The sequence below is a fragment of the Erythrolamprus reginae genome, chromosome 9, assembly GCF_031021105.1.
Source record: "Erythrolamprus reginae isolate rEryReg1 chromosome 9, rEryReg1.hap1, whole genome shotgun sequence".
Taxonomy (NCBI): domain Eukaryota; kingdom Metazoa; phylum Chordata; class Lepidosauria; order Squamata; family Dipsadidae; genus Erythrolamprus; species Erythrolamprus reginae.
In genome coordinates, this window is record NC_091958.1 from 54,858,776 (window position 1) to 54,883,620 (window position 24,845).

Genomic DNA, 24,845 nt, shown 5'->3' on the forward strand with positions numbered 1-24,845 from the left:
GGCCACTGTGGGACACAGAATGCTGGACTCGATGGGCTTTGGCCCAATTCAGCAGGGCTCTTCTTAGGTTCTTAGATTCTCTGTATCTTTCTCCTTCCTTCCTTCCTTCCTTCCTTCCTTCCTCCCTCTCTTTTTCTCTCCCCCTCCCTCTTTCTCCCCCTCCCTCCCTCTCTATCTCTTTCTCCTTCTTTCCTTCCTTCCTTCCTTCCTCCCTTCCTTCCTCTCTCTCTCTCTCTTTGAGTTGAGAGCCCCATGGACAATTGGAGGGGCCACTGTGGGACACAGAATGCTGGACTCAATGGGCTTTGGCCCGATTCAGCAGGGCTCTTCTTAGGTTCTTACGTTCTTAGTGGTGCAGAATGGCAAAAAAAAAAAACCTGCCCCCCATCCAAGACCCTCTTCCTTGTGGCAGCCCAGACCAAGTAATTCTTCCAATTGCAACCTTGTTTTGGCAGCTGCTAGCCTGCTTTGACAATCCTGACCGCTCTGGGCTAATCCCACTGTTTGTAACGATAAAGCTGCCAGCATCCCACGGAAACACACCACCAAGCTGCCGTTGGAGTGCCAGGCTTCTTTGAAATCGGGAAATCTTTCCAGGAAGTGCTGGGTTCACCCACCCACCCATCCTCAACACAAACACCAGTCACTACAAAGACCAGCTGGATTTTTCTCAGCAAAGTTAAAACAGGGACTCCAGCGAGGCCAACCCTTAGCAAGGGAGAGAAAAGTTTCCCAGGGAAACCAAAAGAATTACAAATTTTGCAGTTAGGGCATATAGGGCCCATTCATAAAAATACTTGTTGGGGGTCCTTGCTGGGGCTCTGAAAGTTAGCCAACCCAGACTTCCCCAAGCTATCCAATTAATCTGGAGGCTAAAATATAGGAAGAACGGTTGCAGGAACTTGGCATGGCTAGTTGAATGAAGAGAAGGACCAGGGGAGACAGGGTAGCAGCCTTCTCTGCATTCTTTCTAGAGTCTCAACATCTTTATTGATATTGTGACGGACAAAACTGGGTACAATATTCCAAGTGTGGTCTTCACCGAGGCATTTAATTTAATCTTAATTTTAAAAAATTATAACCAGAAAAAGTGGATGTTTTCCAGATCTTGAACGGGTCCATAAATGGGCTACAAAAATGGTGGAAGGTCTTAAGCATAAAACTTATCAGGAGAAACTTTTATTATTATTATTATTATTATTATTATTATTATTATTATTATTATTTAGATTTGTAGGCCACCCCTGTGTTCAGTTCTGGAGACCTCGCCTACAAAAAGATATGGATCAAATTGAACAGGTCCAAAGACGGGCTACAAAAGTGGTGGAAGGTCTTAAGCATAAAACTCCATGAACTCCATCTATATAGTCTGGAGGACAGAAGGGAAAGGGAGGGGACATGATTGAAACATTTATATATGTTAAAGAGTTAAATAAGGTTCAGGAGGGAAGTGTTTTTAATAGGAAAGAGAACCCAAGAACAAGGGGGCACCATCTGAGGTCAGTTGGGGGAAAGATCAGAAGCAACGCGAGGAAATATTATTTTACTGAAAGATTAGTAGATGCTTGGAGCAAACTTCCAGCAGACATGGTTGGTAAATCCACAGTCACTGAATTTAAACATGCCTGGGATAAACATATATCCACCCTAAGATAAAATGCAGGAAATAGTATAAGAGCAGACTAGATGGACCAGGAAGTCTTTTTCTGCTGCCAAACTTATTTATTTATTTGTTTGTTTGTTTGTTTATTATTTATTTATTTATCCAATACACAAATACATAGGAAGAAAAAAAGACGTGATAATATATATAAGGGTAAAAGTGAACTTAGAGGAGAGGATATATGAAAGGAAGAGAATATATATGATAAGTGAAAGACAGGAAAGACAATTGGACAGGGGATGAAAGGCACAGCAGTGCACTTACGTACGCCCCTTACTGGCCTCTTAGGAACCTGGAGAGGTCAATCGTGGAGAGTCTAAGGGAGAAATGTTGGGGGTTAGGGGTTGACACAGTTGAGTCCGGCAATGAGTTCCACGCTTCGATAACTCGATTGTTGAAATCATATTTTTTACAGTCAAGTTTGGAGCGGTTCGTATTAAGTTTGAATCTGTTGCGTGCTCTTGTGTTATTGCGGTTGAAGCTGAGGTAGTAATTGACAGGTAGGACGTTGCAGCATATGATCTTGTGGGCAATACTCAAATCGTGTTTTAGGCACCGTAGTTCTATGTTTCTAAGTCTAAGTGCTTTTGCTATTTCTATTTTAAAGACCAAGGCATTATCAAGTCCATCCAGCCAGGGTTTTTCAAGGCCTTGGGAGCCTGTAATATTTGGCACAGCCCAGCGAAGTATCCTTACAAGAGTGAGGGGACCCCAGCAGAGAGAATGATCTTATGATGCGCAGCCTACTCTTAATGCTCCAAAGCAGATTAATGACTCTTGGGGGTTTTGAAAGAAAGAGGGAGATGGGAGAATGAACGGGAGGGGAACTAATTGGACACTTAACGCATGAATGGAAGAGTGGGGTGGGGTGGGGGCCGAATGCAGATAATCCTCCCAACAGTTTTAGCCAAGAAATTTAAGCTTATTCAAGTCTTTGCCCATCTAGGCTTACCTTCTCCAATCCAGGGGCTCTATAGAATTCCTGGAGGAAAACTCCTAGCAAACTTTGGATGCCTTGTTAAGACCACACTTGGAAAAACTGCATCTAGTTTTGATCACCAGATTATTTTTTTAAAGGTGTTGAGACTCTGGAAAGAGTGCAGAGAAGAGCAACAAAGATGATTAGAGAGTCCTAATTGACAACCATTTAAATAGGAGCCAGCCGTGTGCAGCAGCTGCCAAAAAAGCCAACACAGTTCTAAGCTGCATCAACAGAGGGAGAGAATCAAGATCACGCGAAGGGTTAATACCACTTTATAAGGCCACACTTGGAATCCTGCATTCAGTTTTGGTCGCCCACGATGCAAAAAGGATGTTGAGACTCTAGAAAAAGTGCAGAGAAGAGCAACAAAGAGGATTAGGGGACTGGAGGCTAAAACACATGAAGAACGGTTGCAGGAACTGGGCATGGCTAGTTTGATGAAAAGAAGGACCAGGGGAGACATGATAGCAGTCTTCCAATATCTCAGGTATTGCCACAAAGAAGAAGGAGTCAAGCTATTCTCCAAAGCACCTGAGGGTAGAACAAGAAGCAATGGGTGGAAACTAAACAAGGAGAGAAGCATCTTAGAACTAAGGAGAAATTTCCTGACAGTTAGAACAATTAAACAGTGGAACAGCTTCCCTCCAGAAGTTGTAAATGCTCCAACACTGGAAGTTTTTAATAAGAGGTTGAATAACGATTTGTCTGAAGTAGTGTTGGGTTTCCTGCCTAAGCAGGGGGTTGGACTAGAAGACCTCCAAGGTCCCCTCCAACTCTTGTTATTCTGTATTCAGAAAAAATGTTGGATTTGGTTGGTACAGTTTTGGATGGTTAAAGCCAGGAAGGGTGTAGGACTTTATGCCAGACAGGGAAGTCATTAAAACATTCCTAGAGGACACAATAACAAGCCACCTCTGAACAGTGTCCAAAAATTCCCATCCATGTATTCATTAGGAGTTGAGTGTCAACAGAACAGATGAAATGAAAACAATTTATACAATTTATGCAATCTTACCCATTAGGGATAGATTTAAATTTGTCCATCTATCCATGTCTTTTTGTATGTCTTGCGTTAATGTATCGTAATTATCTTTTTTTTAATGAATTACAATTTTCAGAAATCCAAATACCAAGGTATTTAATTTTTTTAACTATTTGTAGGTTTAATTTTTTTTCAAGTTGTATGTTTTGTTCTTTTGTCATGTTTTTGGTTATAATTTTCGTTTTGTCTTTGTTAATTTTAAGACCACTTATTTCTCCAAATTTATAAAGTTCTTCCATTAAAATATGTGCAGAATTAAGTGGATCTTGAATTATAAACACTATATCGTCCAAAAATGCTTGTAATTTGAAGTGTTCTTTTTTTATTTTAATTCCATTTATTTGTGTATTATTCCTTATATTTGTCAATATAAACACATAACACTGTTAAAGATCAAATACATACAATTAAACCTAATAAAAACTTTACTGTAAATTATCAAAAGTGAGGGGTAGTATACATCCACTATAGAAACTGAAATCATATGTCGCTTGTTAAGGAAATGTCAGTTAGATAATTGACACAACTATCCCTTTCTCTCTAATCTTTTCGTTTCCTTTCTACTTTTGGACTTTACTTTTATTTTCATTCCTTTTCCTTTTATATACATTTTAAAAATCACAAAATAAACAATATAACATAGTACATGTTATATTATCTATTTTGTGATGCTTTTTTAATGTATATACGGTACTTACTAAAGTTTGTTTTTTTTAAAAAGAAAGTTGGGTCGAGGGGTTTCAATTATGACTAAAATCTCCGGTTTATTGATCAAACCATGATTGGCTGAATTCGTTCATTGCACTAAGCCTTAAACTGGGATTTCCCAAAGAGAATAGCTAAAGCCCACTGCAACAATATCGCCAAAAAAGCTTCTAGAGTTGTTAACCTGATCCTATGCAGCTTCTGCTCAGGCAATCTCACACTACTCTCAAGAACCTATAAAACTTTTGCCAGACCCATCCTAGACTACTGCTCATCTGTCTGGAACCCATACCGCATCTCAGACATCAACACCCTTGAAAATGTCCAAAGATATTTCACCAGAAGAGCCCTTCACTCCTCCACTCGAACAGAATATCCTATGAAAATAGACTAACAATCCTGGGCCTAGAAAGCCTAGAACTACGGCGCCTAAAACACGATTTGAGTATTGCCCACAAGATCATATGCTGCAACATCCTACCGGTCAATGACTACTTCAGCTTCAACCGCAACAACACAAGAGCACGCAACAGATTCAAACTTAATACGAACCGCTCCAAACTTGACTGTAAAAAATATGACTTTAACAATGGAGTTATCGAAGCGTGGAACTCATTACCGGACTCAATTGTGTCAACCCCTAACCCCCAACATTTCTCCCTTAGATTCTCCACGATTGACCTCTCCAGGTTCCTAAGAGGCCAGTAAGGGGCGTACATAAGTGCACTAGTGTGCCTTTCGTCCCCTGTCCAATTGTCTTTCCTTTATCTCATATATTATATATATTTTCTTTCTTTTCATATATCCTCTCCTCTAAGTTCACTTTTACCCTTATATATATTACTACATGTCTATTTTTCTTCCTATGTATTTGTGTATTGGACGAATGAATGAATGAATGAATGAATGAATGAATGAATAAATAAATAAATAAAAAAAAATAAAAACACTGAATCAACCATCAAGCAAGCCACAGTTAATGTTAGGTTTGACATAGGAATTTGGCCGCCGGTGGCACTTTTGACCTCTTTTCGGAATACGGTAGTTAGCCTGGGTGTTTTCTGGGAAAAGGAAATTAAATAATGGCATTAAAAACAACTCCACCCAGCTTTTCTTACACAGACAATGAAAGTAATAGAATCCTTGTCTTTTTGACAGCTTTAAAGTCTGGGACATCCAACAGGGCTTTGAAACTCATCCCTGGTGACTTTCCGTGGCTTTAATTTAATTACCGTGCCCTTTCTTTTATCTTAATTGACTTGCTTCTGTTTATAAACAAGGGGCTAGCTGCAATGTACTAACCCTCTGTTCTTCTCCACACCCTCCCCACTGGTCCTGCAACCTGAGAGTCGCGTTTGGCATCTGAAATATTCATTAAGGGCCTGAGTCTCTTTCTTCTTCTTCTTCGGCTTCACCGGGAATTATTAGTAGAAGAAATTGGATCTCAGCAGCTCTGGAGGAAGTCTATAAATTAGTGGGAAGGAGAAGAGGATGACATTCGCTATAGGATGACAGTCCTTCTTCTTCTTCTTCTTCTTCTCCTTCTTCTACTACTACTACTACTACTACTACTTCTTCCTCTTCTTCTTCTACTTCTTCTTCTTCTTCTATTTCTTCTTCTTCTATTTCTTCTTCTTCTATTTCTTCTTCTTCTTCTATTTCTTCTTCTTCTTCTATTTCTTCTTCTTCTACTACTACTTCTTCTATTTCTTCTTCTTCTTCTACTACTACTACTTCTATTTCTTCTTCTCCTCCTCCCCCTCCTTCTCCTTCTTCCTCTTCTTTTTCTTCTCCTTCATGTTCTTTTTCTTCCTCTTCCTCTTATTCTTTTTCTTCCTCCTCCTTCTTCTCCTTCTCCTTCTTCTTCTTTTTCTCCTCCTCCTCCTTCTTCTCCTTCTCCTTGTCGTCCTCCTTCTTCCCCTCCTCCTCCTCCTCTTCCTCCTTCTTTTGGTGGGTGAAATCAGATTGCATTCACCTTTTGGAAACCAGACGTTTTCCAGATGCCTTGGACTTCAATTCCTATAATCCCCAGCCTGTATAGGAGGTGTAGCCTAACATATTTAGAAATGGACAGATAGGGGAAGTTGGATGAAATAGTAAGTCTGGCTAAAAAAAAAAAGAGCTTGATTGCCGAGAAAACATGCAATGAACTTCTGCTACGCAACTAATATTTCGGATGCCGCCTCCTCACCTGGAAGTGATACCAAGCCATAGTTTGTTTTTCCACCGCTTTCTGACTAATCCTTTGTTGGTTGGGTTTCTCACAACACATTAATGCATTGGCCATCGGGACTTTCAAAATTCCCTGCAGACAGTTCAGAGCAAACCTTTCGAATCTCCGAATTGCACATGTGTTGTAGATCTGAAACGTGAAGGAAGTTGAGCTGGCTTAATGGTGGGTTGTTTTCTTTTTCCCTCGACATAGGCTGATCTCTGTCAACCTTTCACACTTATGAGGCAGAACATTATGGATTACGCAGCCTCTTGCGATGCTGCAAGACAGCTCTCCCTTGTTCCTTGCTGGGACCTCCGAAAGAAATGTACAAACCAGATGGAGAAGACCACAGCTGGAGAAGCCATGAACATCTCTTCCTGACAAAGGATTCAGTTCCTGAACGTTGACACAAAAGAGACTCCAATCTTTGAAATCCGCTAAAAATGCCTGGAACTCACCCAAAGACAAACGTTTTGTGGATCTGTCTGTCGCATAGATTTCAAGTGCGCATTTATGCCCAACGTCCATCATTAATGCTCCTGTGCTCTTCTTTGGGTTACACGCAAGAAAAGAATGCCCAGGAAGAGAAATAGTTTACTTTTATTTATTTATAAAAGTACGAAATAATTTATTTTTATTTATTTGTTTTGTCAAGTACGTATTGTTGGTATACAAAGATATAATAATATTTATATACAGGATACTAGTAAAAGAGAAACATTAGGACAGGGGATGGAAGGCATGCTGGTGCACTTATGCACGCCCCTTACTGACCTCTTAGGAATCAGGGGAGGTCAACAGTGGACAGTCTAAGGGTAAAGTTTTGGGGGCTAGGAGATGATACTATGGAGTCTGGTAGTGAGTTCCATGCATCAACTACCCAGTAATTAACATTGTTTTTCCTGCAGTCGAGTTTAGAGTGGTTTACTTTAAGTTTGTATCTGTTGTGTGTTGTTGTGGTTGACGCTGAAGTAGTCATTGACAGGAAGGACATTGTAGCAGATGATGGTCAGAACAATCAACCAGTGGAACAACCTACCAGCGGACATTGTGAACTCCAATACTCTGGACATTTTAAAGAGGAAATTGGACTGCCATTTGGCTAGGATGCTATAGGGTTCCTGCTTAGGCAGGGGGTTGGACTTGATGACCCGCATGGTCCCTTCCAACTCTAACAATAAATAAATAAACAAATAAAAATGATGTTATGGGCTATGCTTAAGTTGTGTTTAAGGTGACGTAGTCCTAAGCTTTCTAAACCTAGGGTTGTAAGTCAGTAGGGTATTCTATCGTTCCAACCATCTGCTTGTGGTTGAAGTTTTCCTAAACAATGGCAACTACAAAGTGGTGCATTCGGGGATGGGGTGAAAAATTAAGGGTGGAGACCAAGGCTTGATGGACAGCGAAACATAGGGCTCTAATGGGCCTTGGGCTGTTGGCAAAGGCTCACCTGTTTTCAAGATCCAGGATGTTTATATATTGGGCTCTTGGAAGATCAGAAGGCTGGGCCAAGAGCCAACCCTGATGAAGGAAGCAAAGCAACATCCTTTGTGGTCCCTGCCCGTCTCCAAAGTAAGCAAGTTGGAGTCTTCGGCAAGTAACAGCCTCAGATAGACCACATAATTCTCCGTCCCAACAGAAATTTCATCATGAGCCGAACACCAGTTTCACGTTCCTCCCGCTGGTGTGAACTGCATGTGTGTGTGTTTTTTTAATACTCCTGTGTAACTTAAGACACATTTTTGTGGCTGCTTGGTTGGGGAGGGGGGAGAGGTTGAACAAGGACAAGGAATGATACTCTGAGCAGGGATGCAAACAATTCTACGAGTCTTAAATTTATGCGTGGCCTCAGGCCCACTGCAGGCATCAATAAATCCGGAGGGTTTAAGAAGTTGAAAAGTCAACAGCCTCCTTGTCGAGTGTGGGAGAGGGGGGGATGATTCCAAAAATAATAGGAGAGTTCTTATTTCATTTGGGAAGACTCTTGCCTTCTCTGGATCGGTTCAGAAGTCTCGATCTAGAACAATGGCTTTGAAATGGTTTGACTCCAATGACCCTTTTCCTTGATGTGATCTGGAATGGCTTATGGATTCGTGTTGGGTGCAGTTTGAATTAAAGACTCAAGGACTCTAGGGTTCTCCTCCTCTTCTTCTTCTCCTTCTTCTTTTCGCCTTCTGCTTGTTCTCCTTCTCCTCCTCCTCTTCTTCACCTTCTCCTTCTTGTATTCCTTTTTCTTCCTCCTCTTCCTCTTCTTCTCCTTCTCCTTTTCACCTCCTTCTTCTTGTATGTCTTCCTCCTCCTCCTCTTCTTCTTCTACCATCTCCTCCTCCACCACCTTCTCTTTCTCCTCCTCTTCTTCCTCCTCCTCTTCTTCTCCTTCTCCTTCTTTTTCCTCCTCCTCTTCCATCTCCTCTTCTTCTTCTACCATCTCCTCCTCCACCACCTTCTCCTTCTCCTCCTCTTCTTCCTCCTCTTCTTCTTCTCCTTCTTCTTGTACTTCTTCTTTTTCCTCCTCCTCTTCCTCCTCCTCCTCTTCCTCCTCCTCCTCTTCTTCTTCCTCCTCTTCAAACTCCTAGTTCCTTCCTAGTCTCTCTTTAGATGCAGCAGTTTCCATGAGGAGGAACATCAACAAGAAAGCAGAAGAACTAAGCCAGAAGAACGGGAGGTCTTGAGACTAGCTAACCAGCCTTTCCGTCCCAATGCAACCCCTCCAGCTGTTTCATTTTTCCCCCTTATCTCCTTTGCCCATCACTCCCTGACCCATCCCCTCCCGTCTCTTATTCAACCGCTTGCCAATCACCATGACACCAGCAGATGACCCTGCCTGAAACTGGATGTCAACCCCTTCAAGATCAATCTCCTTCGACGAAGGATGCTTCCAGTTGGGACCCTGGGCCTCCTAAGGTGATGCTCTTAGTCCATTGAAACCCAGCGGGGGCTGTTCTCCTCTCAAGCCCCTTCCCACTGCAGGAACTCAAATTCCTGCTCTGTGAACTGTTCCAGATGTTGCAGAGGGCCAGTCTGTTGCAAGCTGGCCACAGGAATGCAAGTTTCCCCCTGCAAAGATTTAATGCTTTAGCTGCCTCCTTGGTTCCCTGGGTCATTCTGAGGCTCAGTGTGGGGACTCAGTGGCCGAGACGGAGACTACCGTATTTTTTGGAATATAAGATGCACCATTTTCTTCCCTAATAGAGGCTGATAAGTTGGGTGCATCTTATACTCTGAATGTAGCTTTTTTCCCCTCCTCCCCATCCCTAATTAGCTGCCAACGATCTTCCCATCTCTTACTTTGCAGGCTCTTTCGTTGTTACTCTCTGGGAAGAATGTTTTCCAAGCCCTAAGTCTTTGCAGGATTTTTTTCATTGCTCTAACTTGCTCTGAATAAGTTTCTTTCCAGCCCCTAACCAGGTGCTAAAAATGTTCCCAGCTCTTGCTGGCTTGCAAGATTTTTCATTGTTACTCTGCGAAGAATGTTTTCCAAGCCCTGTCTTTGTAGGATTATTTTTCCATTGCTCTACTTGCTCCGAATGTTTCTTTTCAGCCTTAACCAGGTGCTAACAATATTCCCAGCTCTTACTGGCTTGCAAGATTTTTCATTGTTACTCTCTGCAAAGAATGTTTTCCAAGCCCTATGTTTTTGCAAGTTTTTTTCATTGCTCTTTCTTTCTTTCTTTCTTTCTTTCTTTCTCTTTATTCCTTTCTTTTCTTTCTCTCTCTCTCCTTCTTCCTTTCTTCCTTTTTTCTTTCTCTCTCTCTCCCTCTTTCTCTTCCTTCCTTCCTTCTTTTATTTCCTGGCACGCTTCTCCTATAATCTCATTTCTGAAATGGTCCATGTGTCACCTTCTTTTGTTCCACCAACAGAATCAACATTGCAGTTGTGTTTCTTACCTGCTCTTCGCACTGCGGTCAGATACACCATAATAATAGAACGGACATCCTGGTCTTTCAAAGCCAAATTTAAAAACCTGAACAACCACATCCTGGTTCCTTTGAAGACACATGTCCTTGTTTTTCAGGGGAAGATCGGTGGGGGGAATAGATGTTGATACAGGAAATTCAATTCAATTGTCTTCTTAGGGGCTGATTGATCTATCTATCTGTCTATCTATCTATCATCTATCATCTATCTATCCGTCAATCCGTCAATCCGTCAATCCATCAATCCATCAATCCATCAGTCTGTCTGTCTGTCTGTCTGTCTGTCTGTCTATCTATCTATCAATCATCTATCCATCCATCCATCCATCCGTCCATCCATCAGTCCATCTGTCCGTCTATCTATCTATCTATCTATCTATCTATCTATCTATCTATCTATCAATCTATCATCTATCCATCCATCCATCTATCCATCCATCCATCCATCGGTCCATCCATCGGTCCATCTGTCCGTCTATCTATCTATCTATCTATCTATCTATCTATCTATCTATCTATCTATCAATAGGACAGGAGACTTAAGAAAGGGACAGAGAAATATCAAGGAAGTTATGGAGAAACCTGATTCCTATTTCCATGGATCTGCTGGCCTACAAAGAGAGATTGGACAGAACTATAGACCAGGTATGGACGCCTCGACAGGGAAAGAACTTCGAAAGAACTCCTAAGGAGATTTTTTTAAAAGATACTGGAGGCACACACACAACTTTTGATTCCCTTCTGGACTCTTCTGAGTCTTGATCCAGCTTCACTTCCGCCCAATTATTACCGAAAAGCTCAAACAATATTGGCCACCATCTCTAAACAGTTTAGATATAATACACCTTCAATAAGGGAGGCCTAAATGCATTCCCTAAGGGCATTATCTTAATTCCCACATACCTTTTTTAAGCACTTCTGGGGGGGAAAAGCAGACTCCCAGCTACAAAAGGAGTCTTCTCACACAAGTCCTTAATCTCCAGGATTAGGGGATTCTCTTTAATGATTGTTCAAGCCTTGGAAAAGCTGCCAGTCAAAGTTTGGGGTTGAGTTAGCTTTCTGTGGGTTGGTTCCTAATTGCTGGCATATAATTATAGCCCAGGCTAACTACTAGGACTAAAATACCAGCGTGTCTGATAAGTTCAGAGAATACACAGCGGCTTTTGTCATCCTTTGAGTCGACGCTGTGATTAGAGGAACCACGGCAAGGTTACGGGGACATATCTAACTCGGCAGAACAAAGCAAATATAATTTATCCTCCAGCATCCAACCTGTGCAAATACAACCTGTCCTGCTGGCAGGTGTGCCTTTGTCTGCCCACCTGTCCTGCTTTCTCATCCTTGTTTACCTTAGCAATGTTTTTTTTTTAAAAAAAATCGGTGGCTACAAAGGACAGGAGTGTAAATATGGGTTTTTTTAAAAAAAAATATTACAAGGAAAGGTATGTTGACATGTTTAGATAGGGCGGAAATGATTTTGAGTAAACCAGGAGGAGACAGATAGGATTAACAAGGCTGGGTAAAAGAATCCCTTTTAAAGGTGGACCTTGGCCTTCCAAGTCTATTTTTCCAGGCATGGATGGGGAAATTTAAGACCTTACGAAAGTGTTTCCCAATGTTGGCTCCTTTAAGATGGATGGATTTTAACCGATAAAATTCGGAGAACTGAGGTCCACCCATCTTAAAGTAGTTAAGGAGCTACTGGTACAGTTCTACAGAGGAATCGTTGAGTCTGTCATCTGCACCTCTACAACTGTCTGGTTCGGTTCTTCAACCCAACAAGACCGACACAAACCTCAGAGGAGAATCAGAACTGCAGAAAAAACAATGGCTGCCAACCTGCCTTCCATTGAGGACCTGTAGATTGCACAAGTCAAAAAGAGGGCTGGGAAAATATTGACTGACCCCCTCGCATCCTGGACACAAACTGTTTCAACTCCTACCCTCCAAACGTCGCTGGAGAGCACTGCACACCAAGACAACTAGACAAAAGGACAGTTTTTCCCCAAACGCCATCACTCTGCTAAACAAATAATTCCCTCAACCCTGTCAAACTATTTACTAAGTCTGCACTACTAGTCTACGGAGGGGCGGCATACAAATCTAATAAATAATAATAATAATACTATTACTACTAGTTTTTTCTCATCCTTCCTAACCCCCATTTCCTCCCACTTATGACTGTATGACTGTAATTTGTTGCTTGTATCCTTAAGACTTTTATTAATATTGTTTCCTGATTGCTTATTTGACTCCTATGACAATCATTAAGTGTTGTTCCTCAGGATTCTTGATGAATGGATCTTTTCTTCACTGAGAGCATCTGCAGCAAAGACAAATTCCTTGTGTGTCCAATCACACTTGACCAATAAAGAATTCTATTCTATCCTATTCTAGTTGGGAAAGATTGCTTTAGAGGGTTCAGTTGAATTTGGGAACAAACTGGAATCTTCTAACATTGAATTGAGACTATCATCTGAAGTCAAGTTGGAAAAACAGGGCAACTGAGTCTTCTACTAGACAGATTGAGTTGGAAGGGACCTTGTAGGTTATCTAGTTATAGTCCACTGGCCGTCAGTCCAGTCTCTTCTTTAAAGTCTCCAGTGATGAAGCTCCCCCAACTTCCAAAGGCAACTTCTGTTCCATGGGTTGATTGCTCTCAACGTCAGAAAATTCCTCCTTATTTCCAGGTTGAATCTCTCCTTGTTCAGCTTCCATCCATGATGTCTTGTTATACTACTTGTGTTCTGTCGGGCTCTCTGGTAGAATCCTCCCAAAAATTCACAGGTACAAATTTCAGACACACACACGTTTGAAAATTCAAAACAATGTTCTTTATCATGAAAATTCACTTAAACCAAGCCCTCTTTTGGGATAGCCAAGAGCACTCGTCTCCAAACAAACTGGCAATTTGTACAAGTCCCTTATCAGTCCTGTGATACTTAGCTTGCAGCTGTGAGGCAATTCACAGTCCTTCTTCTTTCACAAAGTGAAACACACTTTGCTCTGCTTTAGTTTCAAAGCGGGGAAAAACCAGCACACAAAAAGTCAAAGTCAGCAAAGCAGTCACGAAACACAACGATCAGATAATCCTCCACAATGGCCAAACCCACAGGCTGCTATTTATAGCAGCCTCCCTAATGACCACAGCCCCACCCAACCACAGGTGGCCTCATTTTCTTTGATAATAATCTCTCAGTTGTTGCTGCCTATGTATCGCTCTCCGCATGGGTGGCTGTATCATTCACTCTTGTTCTGAATCCAAGGAGGAGCTAGATCATTGATCTCCTTCTGAGCTGTCTGCCAGACTCTCCTCCTCCCTGTCACTCATGTCTTCTTGGTCAGAGGAGCCTTCATCATCAGATTCCACCAGGGGCAAAACAGGCCTGCAGCATGTGGATGTCTCCCCTACATCCACAGTCCTTGGGGCAGGAGCTGGGCCAGAGCGAACCACAACAACTTGAAAACCATCTGAGTTTGTGGTTGGGAAGAAAGCATAAAAAAAACCTTCAGAATTTACCAAAATGGAGGAACTATTTTTTTAAACCGTGGGTAAATCTTTGCATCATTGCGGCAATAAATAATCCAAATGCGGTACTTCTTAACTGCAAAAGGAAGCTCTGGAGCTTGAATTAAGCAACTAGCAACACTTGAGCCTCGGAGGTCACATCCTTGCAGAAGTCTAGACTGTTTCCCAACCTGGGCAACTTGAAGATATTTGGACTTCAACTCCCAGAATTCCCCAGCCAGCAAATGGGAATTCTGGGAGTTGAAGTCCAGATATCTTCAAGTTGCCAAGGTTGGGAAACACTGGTCTAGACTACCAACTTCTGGTTTGCAACAAAAATTAGAAGCACAATTTTTCTGGAATTCTGGGAAGATCTTTGGAGAAGGTGGTCTTCAGAGAGGGGTAGCATAGAAATCCAATTACCGTAATAAATAAATACTAAATAAATAAGATAAAAATCCAGGTTAGGAGGGAGGTTGAGGACGAGGAATGGAACCTAATCAAGGAGTGCAGGATAAATACAGATGTTAGGAAGTTGGACCTCTCTTTGACTTCACCACAAAGGGTTCCAATTGGACAGGGATGGGGAAAAAAAGAAATAAAGTGACTTAATTCTGAGAAACCCACTGACTTGTTAAACTGTCTGCTTTATTTATGCCATAAAGACAGTTTTAAATTGCCCAATGGCGCCATCTGCAGCCTGCAAAGAATATCACAAGGCCCTTCAAACTTTTTTTTCCAGTCTTCTGTTCAGTTATGGCTGATTCTGGGAGATGTCCCTGCTGTTTTCTTGGTAAGGTTTTTTTCAGAAGGTATTTGCCATTGACTCCTTCTTAGGGCTGAAAAAGAGGGGCTGGCCCAAGCTCACCCAGCCTGATTTTGTGCCTAAGGCAGGACTAGATCTCACCATCTCCTGGTGATTGGTATTTGTTTGTTTGTTTGTTTGTTTGTTTATCTATTTATCTATTTATCTATTTATCTATTTATCTATCTATCTATCTATCTATTTATTGATTGATTTATTGTTAGAGTTGAAAGGGACCATGAAGGCCATCGAGTTCAACCCCCTGCCCAAGCAGGAACCCTGTAGCACACCAGTCAAGTGGCAGTTCAATCTTCTCTTAAAAATGTCCAGAGAGTTGGAGTTCACAACGTCCACTGGTAGGTTGTTCCATTGGTTGATCGCTCTGACCGTCAGGAAGTTCCTCCTTATCTCCATGTTGAATCTCTCCTTGGTCAGCTTCCAGCCGTTGTTCCTCGTCCGGCCCTCTGGTGCCCTGGGGAATAAAGTGATCCCCTCCTCTCTGTGACACCCCCTCATATACTTGTAGACTGCTATCATGTCCGCTCTGTCCCTCCTTTTCTCTAGGCTATCCATGCCCAGTTCCCTCAGTCTCTCTTCGTAAGTCTTGGTTTCCAATCCGTTAATCATCTTGGTTGCTCTTTTTTGCATCTTCTCCAGAGTTTCAATGTCTCTTTTGAAGTGTGGTGACCAGAACTGAATACAGTACTCCAGGTGTGGCCATACCAGGGCGTAGTAGAGTGGTATTAAGACTTCCCTGGTCTTGGAGTGTATTCCCCTGTTGATGCAGCTTAGGATGGTGTTGGCTTTTTTAGCTGCTGCTGCACATTGTTGGCTCATGTTTAGTTGATTGTCCACCAAGACTCCAAGGTCTCTTTTTTCAAAGTAACCCAGCTGAATGCCCAGAGATGGATAAATTAACAATCAATGTGCAAGGCCAAAACAATTGCATGAATTTTATAGATTTCTTTTTGTCTAGATGACTAAAGAGCGATAAGAGCCTCTATTGAACATGGAAAAGAAAAGGTTTTTACATGTGTGATTATAAGCATTTTTTGTGTGTGTTTGTTACTACGTATTGTTTTATTGTCTGGTAGAGAAAAATAAAAAGTATTATACCTGGGGGGAAAAAGAAAAGAAAATTATCTCCTTCTAAAAATGTTGCTTTGTTCTTGTTTTCCAGTTTGGAAAATCTTTACTCTTTTTGTCAAAACAAATTGTGTTGTTTCCAGATGAAGTGGTTAAATTCACCATGGGAGCTTGGCCAAGGGGAAAGTGATACAGACCAAACTGACCAGTGGAGTTGGACGACAGCAAAGAAAGGAAACACATTCTTAATTTTTTCCTATTGTAATTGACATTTACTCTTGGACTGTGTCCCTATCAAGATACTGATTGGATCCGAAAGGAATTCCAGATCGCTACATTCCCACAATTTTCTCTCCAAGCGCTGAGGATAAATCCTCCAATTGCCTGCTCGCTATGCACATCCTTCCTTCGGCCAAATTCTGTTCAAATTCCCGCTGGGAGAAAGGAGAGGAATCAGATGGGATGTTCCTCTTGTCTCCATTAAACTCACATATCAGTTGGGTGGGGGGAGGGGGCGGAAGGGGAGAGGAGATTTTAAGAGATGAACAGATTAAGATGGTTTAAAAGGAAGATGTCAATAGATTCCTCCTCATCTCTGCCAGTTAAGATGAGCAATGTGGTTGGGTTTTGTTTTTTGAAGACTCTAAGCAATCAATTGTAGTTATTATAGATAGATGAGAGAGAGGGAGAGATGATCGATGAAAATAGATAGATGATTGATTAATTGATAGATAGATAGATGATAGATAGATAGATAGATAGATAGATAGATAGATAGATAGATAGATAGATAGATAGGGGGGGTAGGTAGGTAGGTAGGTAGGTAGGTAGGTAGGTAGATAGATAGATAGATAGATAGATAGATAGATAGATAGATAGATAGATAGATAGATAGATAGATAGTGTTCTGTCTGGGTCCCTCCAGAAGCCAACACCAAAGCAAAAAGAGAATCCAGACACACTGGTAAAAAGCAAAGGCAGTTTATATAATTCAAAGCAAACACAGGTAACAGAAACTGTTCTTACACACAGGAACACGCTGGAACTTCACAGAGGTTTCACGAAGGCCATGAAGTAAAACAGGATTCTTGCTGTCAAAAACAACGCTGGAGATAACAAACCCACGCCTCCCCCAAGTCTTCCAGACTTCTAGGCCACAAGCCAAGATCAGAGACGCCGAGAAGCAAAGCAGGGTCACAGAACTTCCAGTTGATAACGCTCCACAAGGCTGCAAGGGCGGGCCTGCCTTTTAAACCCTGCTGAGGAGAACCACACACAAACCCAGCTGTTGCCAATTCAGTGATGCAAATACTTTTCTAATTGGTCCCGTCTCTGAGCTGCACGTCGCTGTCTCATGTCAATTATAGCCTGTGCTTCTTCATCCAATGAGTCCAGGCTACTAGCTGGGGAGAGCCCCCCCCCCCCCCGGGGCTCTCAGGCTGCTCTCCCTCCTCCTCTTCCTGACGTTCCTCTCCCCCGTCTGCCTGGTCCTCCCCCTCCTGTTCACTGTCCTCCTCCTCTGGGCATGGATCCAGCAGAGATGCAGCCGGTCCCTGAGGAGCCTCAGGCTGAATCACAACAGATAGATAGATAGATAGATAGATAGATAGATAGATAGATAGATAGATAGATAGATAGATAGAGATAGCTAGATAGATAGATAGATAGCTAGATAGCTAGATAGATAGCTAGATAGCTAGATAGGTAGATAGATAGATAGATAGATAGATAGATAGATAGATAGATAGATAGATAGATAGATAGATAGATAGATGATAGATAGATAGATAGATAGATAGATAGATAGATAGATGATAGATAGATAGATAGATAGATAGATAGATAGATAGATAGATAGATAGATAGACAGATGATAGAGAGAGAGAGAGAGAGTTAGATGGAGAGTTAGATAGAGTTAGATAGATATACAGTAGATAAATAAGTAGATAGATAGATAGATAGATAGATAGATAGATAGATAGATAGATAGATAGATAGATAGAGAAGAGAAGAGAAGAGAAGAGAGAAGATGGAAGGGAAGAGAAGAGAAGGGCCTCTGATTCACTCAAACAAGACAGCCATTGTGGCTGCCCTGTAGCTCTTATTCCCCAAGAGATAAAACCTTTTCAGCAGGCAAAAAGGCCGCCACTTATGGAAAGCAGACACCGGCCACAGAGTCCTCCGTGGCTCTTTCTCTCTCAGCTCTGTTAAAGGAATAATTTGTGATGCTAATGCCCCGGGATTGCAGGGAGGGGAGGGGGGTGGGGAGCCAAAAGGGCCCCTGAAGCAAGAAGAAAATAAGGCCAAATACATTTCAAAGCACAGAGAAGTAAAAATGAGCTGTCAGAACATACTGGCTCTCAGAAAGGGGGGGGAGGTGGCAGATTTCTTCCCCCACCAGCAACCCCCCTTCCTCTGAAAGGCTCTTTTCCCACGCTCTGCTTGCAAAAAAGAGAGAGAATGTGCCGGAGAATTTTGCATTTTCTCTCCAGACTTCCCGGGCCAATCAAACAGATGAAACGATTCAATGGTCCAGGGCTGAGCTCTTTGGTCAACCACTCCAAACCCCCCTCCCCCGTCACCCCTCCCCCCCACACATCCAAAATAAAATAAAAATAAAATAAAAATACTTCCCAGAAACTTTTCATAATTCTCCAGCAGTATTTTCACATTCCTCTCTCCCTCCTGTGCGATGATTATTTTTTTCCTAAACAAAGCAAAGCCCGGGAATATGTCCAGCAATATGTTGCAGATGCTGAATTAAAAGAGAGAGAAGGAAAAAAACAAAAAAGAAAGGAAAGGAAAAAGGAGAAATGAAAGGGGAAAGGAAAGACGTGAGCGTCTGTTGTGATTCAGTCTGAGGCTCCTCAGGGAACGGCTGGAACTCTGCCGGCTCCATGCTCAGAGGGGGAGGACGAGGAACAGGAGGAGGAGGAGGACCAGGCAGACGGGGAAGAGGAATGTCAGGACGAGGAGGAGGGAGAACAGCTTGAGACCCCCGGGGGGGAGCTCTCCCCAGCGAGTAGCCTGGAGTCATTAGATGAGAACGCACAAGCCATCATAGATATGAGGCAGAGAAGGGCAGCACAAAGAAGGGGACAATTAGCCAGGTATTTCCATCCCTAATAGGCAACAGCTGGGTTTGGGTGTGGTTCTCCTCAGAAAGGTTGAAAAGGCAGGCCCGCCCTTCCTGTATTGTGGAGAGTTATCTTTTGAGAGTCCTGTGACCTTGCTTCGATCCTTGGCGTCTCTGATTCTGGCTTGTGGCCTCGAAGGCTGAAAACTTGGGGGAGGCGTGGGTCTTATTCTCTACAGTGGTGTGTGTGCCAGCAAGAAGCCTGTTGTATTGTCTGGCTGTCGTGACTCTTCTGTGAAGCTTCATAGCATTCCAGTTTGTAAGAACAGTTTTTGCTATCTGTGTTTGTTTTCAAAGATATAAAATGACTTTGCTTTTTACCAGCGTGTCTGGCTACTCTTTTTAGTTGGTGTTGACGTCTGGGGGAACCCAGACAGAACAGCGTCCCACCAATGGAGAAGGAAGCAACTAAAATAAATAAACCGTGTGATTTTTAAATAGAAAGTTCTGCAGGATTTAAGGGGAAGATCAAAGGTGTTTTAGGAGTGAATGACGAGCAATAAAAATAGATAAGGACTGTGGTTAGGGAGAAAATTGTGCTTGGAGACAATGAGGGTACAGGTAGTTCTTGAGTTAAAACAGTTAGTGGCCTTTTTGAAGTCACAGCATCACTGAAAAAAAATGATAAATTTATATTTTAAAAAAAATTCAGTTACTTGACACATGATTCATATTTATGATAGTCACAGTGTCCCAGGATCAGAAAGAAAGAAAGAAAGAAAGAAAGAAAGAGGGAGGGAGGGAAATGGGGAGAGAAAGAGGAAAGGAGGCAGAGAGAGAGAAAGAAAGAGGGAGGGAGGTGGAGAGAGAGAGAAAGGAAGGGAGGGAGGGAGGGAGAAAAAGAAGGAAGGAAGGAAGGAGAGGGAGAAAAGGAGGGAGGGAGAGAGAGACAAAGAGAGAGAGAGGAAGGAAGGAAGGAAGGATGGAAAGAAGGAAGGAAGGGAGAGAGGTGGGGAGAGAGAGGAAGGAAGAAAGGGAGGGAGGGAGGGAGAGACAAAGAGAGACAAAGAAAGAAAGAAAAAAGAATAAAAGAATGAAAGAATGAAAGAATGAAAGAAAGAAAGAAAGAAAGAAAAAGAAAGAAGAAAGAAAGAAAATTAGGTTATTATTTTATAAATGATTCACAAGCTGCCATCCTGGGTCTTATGAACTGTCCATTTGTGAGATCATTCTAGTCTTCTGGGGAAAGTCCGAAAAGCCAAGTGTGAAATTAAAATTACACTTTGCAGTTCTGCGTAAAGAGATTTGCGCAGGTGGAAAAAACAAAGATGGTCTGTCGGGCTCCGTGTCAACACACCAGCATTGCTTTGCAGTGGTCATTTGTCTCTGTTGAAGCATCCGAAGACTTACAAGAAACCAATACAAACCGGGCTTTGCTCTCTGAACCAATGTCTAGGACTGATGATGTTACCTAGTTTGGTAAAAAAACGTCGGGAAGAAATCCACCAAGCTCAGAAAATACCAAATGTGACCCCCACATTTATTTCTAACAGATAATAGATTAACATTTATTTATTTTTATTTACTTCAATGTATAGGCTGCCCATCTTCTAACAACAGAGTTGGAAGGGACCTTAGAGGTCATCTAGTCCAACCCCCTACTCAAGCAGGAGACTCTAAAGGTAAAGTATTGGGGGTTTGGTGATACTACAGAGTGGTAGTGAGCTCCATACACCAACTCCTCGGTTACTAAAGTCGTAGTTCCTGCAGTCAAGTTTAGAGCGGTTGACTTTGAGTTTGTATCTGTTGTGTGCTCATGTGTTGTTGTGGTTGAAGCTGAAGTAGTCGTTGGCAGGAAGGACGTTGTAGCAGATGATTTTATGGGCTATGCTTAGATCATGTTTAAGGTGATGTAGTTCTAAGCTTTCTAAACCTAGGATTGTAAGTCTAGTTGCATAGGGGATTCTGTTGTGAGTGGAGGGCTCTTCTCGTAAAGTATCTCTGGACATTTTCTAGTGTGTTTATGTCCGAAATGCAGTGTGTGGCTTCCAGACAGATGAGCTGTATTCAAGGATTGGTCTGGCAAAGGTTTTTGTATGCTCTGGTATACAATTTTATACAAAATAAATTTTGTATGCATTATTATTATTTTTCCTGGCAGGCATTCAAAAAGATGAACATCTTTTTGTGGTGGTTTGGACAGGCACACTGTGAAGGGGGTGCCTTTGTGTGTGTATGTTTGTGTTTGTGTGTACAATCGTTGCAATCACTCAACCGAGTGAGCTGGGGCAGGCTGAGATGACCTCTGCCGTGCAAAGTTGGAGGGGCTGGATGACCGGGTGAGAAATTATTTTTCGCTTGGGTGGGGAGGCGAAATTGGAGGGCTGTAGATCGTGACTGGCTTGGGGTGTGTGTGTCACTCACACATGTGAAGAGCATTTGCTGTGCTTCAGTGAGTGTGGAAGAAAGAGTAGGAGAGAGACCAGTCTATTTGCTGCAGGCATCTTCCAGGGAGCCTCCTAAGTCCTCTCGGTGACCATATATCCATCTCTGCTGCAGGTAAGTCCATTTCTTTCCAAGGAGAGAGATTCAGGAGGGGGGGGGGTTGATTCCTACTGTTTGGAAATAAGGCATTAGCAGCTGCAAAGAGGCTGCCCTCCAACTGCAGGCGGAGAATATTCTAATAGGTGGACCCTGCCCTCCTTCTCAGGCAACCCCTGAGATATTGGAAGACTGCTCTCCTGTCTCCCCTGGTCCTTCTTTTCATTCAACTACCCATGCCCAGTTCCTGCAACCGTTCTTCATATGTTTTAGCCTCCGGTCCCCTGATCCTCTTTGTCGCTCTTCTCTGCACTCTTTCTAGAGTCTCAACATCCTTTTTGCATCGTGGTGACCAAAAGTGAATGCAGGATTCCAAGTGTGGCTTTAATATGGCCTTATAAAGTGATATTTTTGCGTGATCTTGATTCTATTTTTATTTATCTATCTATCTATCTATCTATCTATCTAATCTCTCTCCCTATCTATCTATCTATCTATCTATCTATCTATCTATCTAAAATCTATCTATCTATCTATCTATCTAGCTAGCTAGCTAGCTATCTATCTATCTATCTATCTAATCTCTCTCCCTATCTATCTATCTAAAATCTATCTATCTATCTATCTATCTATCTATCTATCTAATCTCTCTCCCTATCTATCTATCTATCTAAAATCTATCTATCTATCTATCTATCTATCTATCTATCTAATCTCTCTCCCTATCTATCTATCTATCTATCTATCTATCTATCTAAAATCTATCTATCTATCTATCTAAAATCTATCTATCTATCTATCTATCTATCTATCTATCTAATCTCTCTCCCTATCTATCTATCTATCTAAAATCTATCTATCTATCTATCTATCTATCTATCTATCTATCTATCTAAAATCTATCTATCTATCTATCTATCTATCTATCTACCTACCTACCTACCTACCTATTTACTTACTTACTTACTTACTTACTTACTTACTTACTTACTTACTTACTTACTTACTTACTTACTTACTTTATTTATCCAGTGCACAATACATAGAATAGACATGTAGTAATATATATAAAGAAAAGGATAGAAGAAAAGATATAAAAATAGAGGAGAAGATATATGAAAGGAAGAAAAGATATATGAGATAAAGGAGAGACAATTCACTCCCTCTGTTGATGTAGCCTAGAACTGTGTTGGCTTTTTTGGCAGCTGCTGCACACAGCTGGCTCCTATTTAAATTTAAGTTTCAAGTTTCAAGTTTAATTGGATTTATATGCCGCCCCTCTCTGAAAACTCGGGGCGGCTAACAACAATCATAAACAATATACAATAATAATCCAATACTAAAAGCGAATTAAAACCCCTTAATATACAAAACCAAACATACATACAAACATACCATGCATACAATTGTAACGGCCTAGGGGGAGAAGAAGTCTTAATTCCCCCATGCCTGGTGGCAGAGGTGGGTCTTAAGTAACTTACGAATAGACAAATGGTTGTCTATTAGGGCTCCAAGGTCTTTCCCAGTTTGCCCAGGTTCCTAACCCTGCCCTTTCCTTTCCTCTTTGTCTCCCCCCAGCTATGAACCTCTCCTTCAGCCTCATTGATCTCAGGAGCCAACTAGAGCCGTGGACACCACCACCCAACCTGTCCTTTGTTGGTCCAGCCGAACAGGAGCCAAGGGTTGGGTTGGACCGAGATCGAGAAGCTGCTCTTCCTGTTCGACGGAGATCCGGTCATCCTCAGCCTCACCCTCCTCTACCTGCTGTCCTTCTTGGTGGGGTTAATTGGCAACGTCATGGCACTCCGGATGTTGACCAAGAAACGCAACAAGGCCATGCCCAGCTTGAATGCCACCCGCCACCTCCTGATCAACCTGGCGATCTGCGATCTAATGGTGGTTTGTATCTGTATGCCCATCACGGCCGGGAACCTGGTTTACAAAGCCTGGCTCTACGGAGACTTGCTCTGCCGGGCAACGCCGTTCATCCAAGCTGTCTCCGTCTCGGCCAGCATCCTCAGCCTGACGGTGATAAGCCTGAACCGCTACTACAGCCTTCACAACCCCTTGAAAGCCCGGTCCTTCTTCACCCAGAGGAAGATCTCCAGCGCCATTCTGGTGATCTGGGTCTTGTCTTCGGGCATCTGCCTGCCTCTTGCGTTCATGAACCGACAGGACGAGATCGGGGTGGGCTCCGACCTCCCGTTGGTCTTCCCCGTTTGCCGGGAGATGTGGCCGCAGGAAGAGCTCAAGCAAAGCTACAACTTTTTCCTCTTCTGCGCTCTCTACTGCCTGCCGGTCTCCTTCAATGGGGTCGTTTGCTACTTGACCGTTCGTCGGCTCTGGAGGCCCACCAGCACCCTGAGAGACTGCGTCGGCTTAAAAGAGACCTTGCTGGCTTCCAGGATGAAGATCCGCCGGACGGTGGCTCGAATGGTCGTGGCATTGGTCCTGCTCTTCGCCGTTTCCTGGCTGCCGATTTACCTGGTGGACATCTGGATAGAGCTCCACAGCCCCGAGTCCTTGAGGGATGAAGAGCCATCCGCTCTGGTGCTGCAGCTGCGGGCTTTTGCTCAGTGGCTTAGCCTCACCAACTCCAGCCTGAACCCCATCTGCTACTGTTTCGTGGGCAGCCTCTACCGATCCGCGAAGGAAATGAGGAGCAGGTACCAGAAGAAAGTGGTGTCTCTTCTCAACTTCTCCCCCTCGGGAAAGAGCCGGCGATCTTCGGTTCCCGGGTTGCTTTCTCACCGGAGGTCGGTGGACTCGGCTAAAAAAGAACCTGGCCTCGTTGCAACACAAAAAGAAAGTAACGGGAGTCACAGCTGCAGCAGTCTTGTCTAAGACAATAGGTACCAACATACAGTGGTACTTCTACCTAAGAACGCCTCTACTTATGAACTTTTCTAGATAAGAACCGGGTGTTCAAGATTTTTTTGCCTCTTCTCAAGAACCATTTTCCACTTACAAACCCAAGCCTCCAAAACTGTAACCGGAAAAGGCAGGGAGAAGCCTCCGTGGGGCCTCCCTACGTATCTCCTGGGAGGAAAGAGGGCTGGAAAAGGCGGGGAGAAGCCTCTGTGGGGCCTCTCTAGAAATCTCCTGGGAGGAAACAGTGCCGGAAAAGCTGGGGGAAAGCTTCTGTGGGGCCTCTCTAGGAATCTCCTGGGAGGAAACAGGGCTGGAAAAGGCAGGGAGAAGCCTCCGTGGGGCCTCTCTAGGAATCTCCTGGGAGGAAACATGGCCGGAAAAGGCAGGGAGAAGCCTCCGTGGGGCCTCTCTAGGAATCTCCTGGGAGGAAACA

General features: G+C 42.8%; 1 protein-coding gene across 1 annotated transcript; it reads left to right on the forward strand.

The window, feature by feature from the left end:
* Positions 1-11,122: 11,122 nt before the first annotated feature.
* LOC139171807 (QRFP-like peptide receptor) lies at positions 11,123-24,385 on the forward strand. The gene is made up of 2 exons (XM_070760240.1): positions 11,123-11,170; positions 23,207-24,385. Exons 1-2 carry the CDS (start codon positions 11,123-11,125, stop codon positions 24,383-24,385), a joined length of 1,227 nt encoding a protein of 408 aa, XP_070616341.1.
* The last annotated feature ends 460 nt before the right edge of the window (positions 24,386-24,845 follow it).

What these genes read in the sequence shown, in the direction of transcription:
- LOC139171807 (XM_070760240.1), top strand. Translation starts at nt 11,123, where the DNA reads ATGGATCTGCTGGCCTACAAAGAGAGATTGGACAGAACTATAGACCAG. An exon ending in TGGACAGAACTATAGACCAG is followed by an intron (nt 11,171 to 23,206) that starts GTATGGACGCCT and finishes TTGTTGGTCCAG; the next exon opens with CCGAACAGGAGCCAAGGGTT.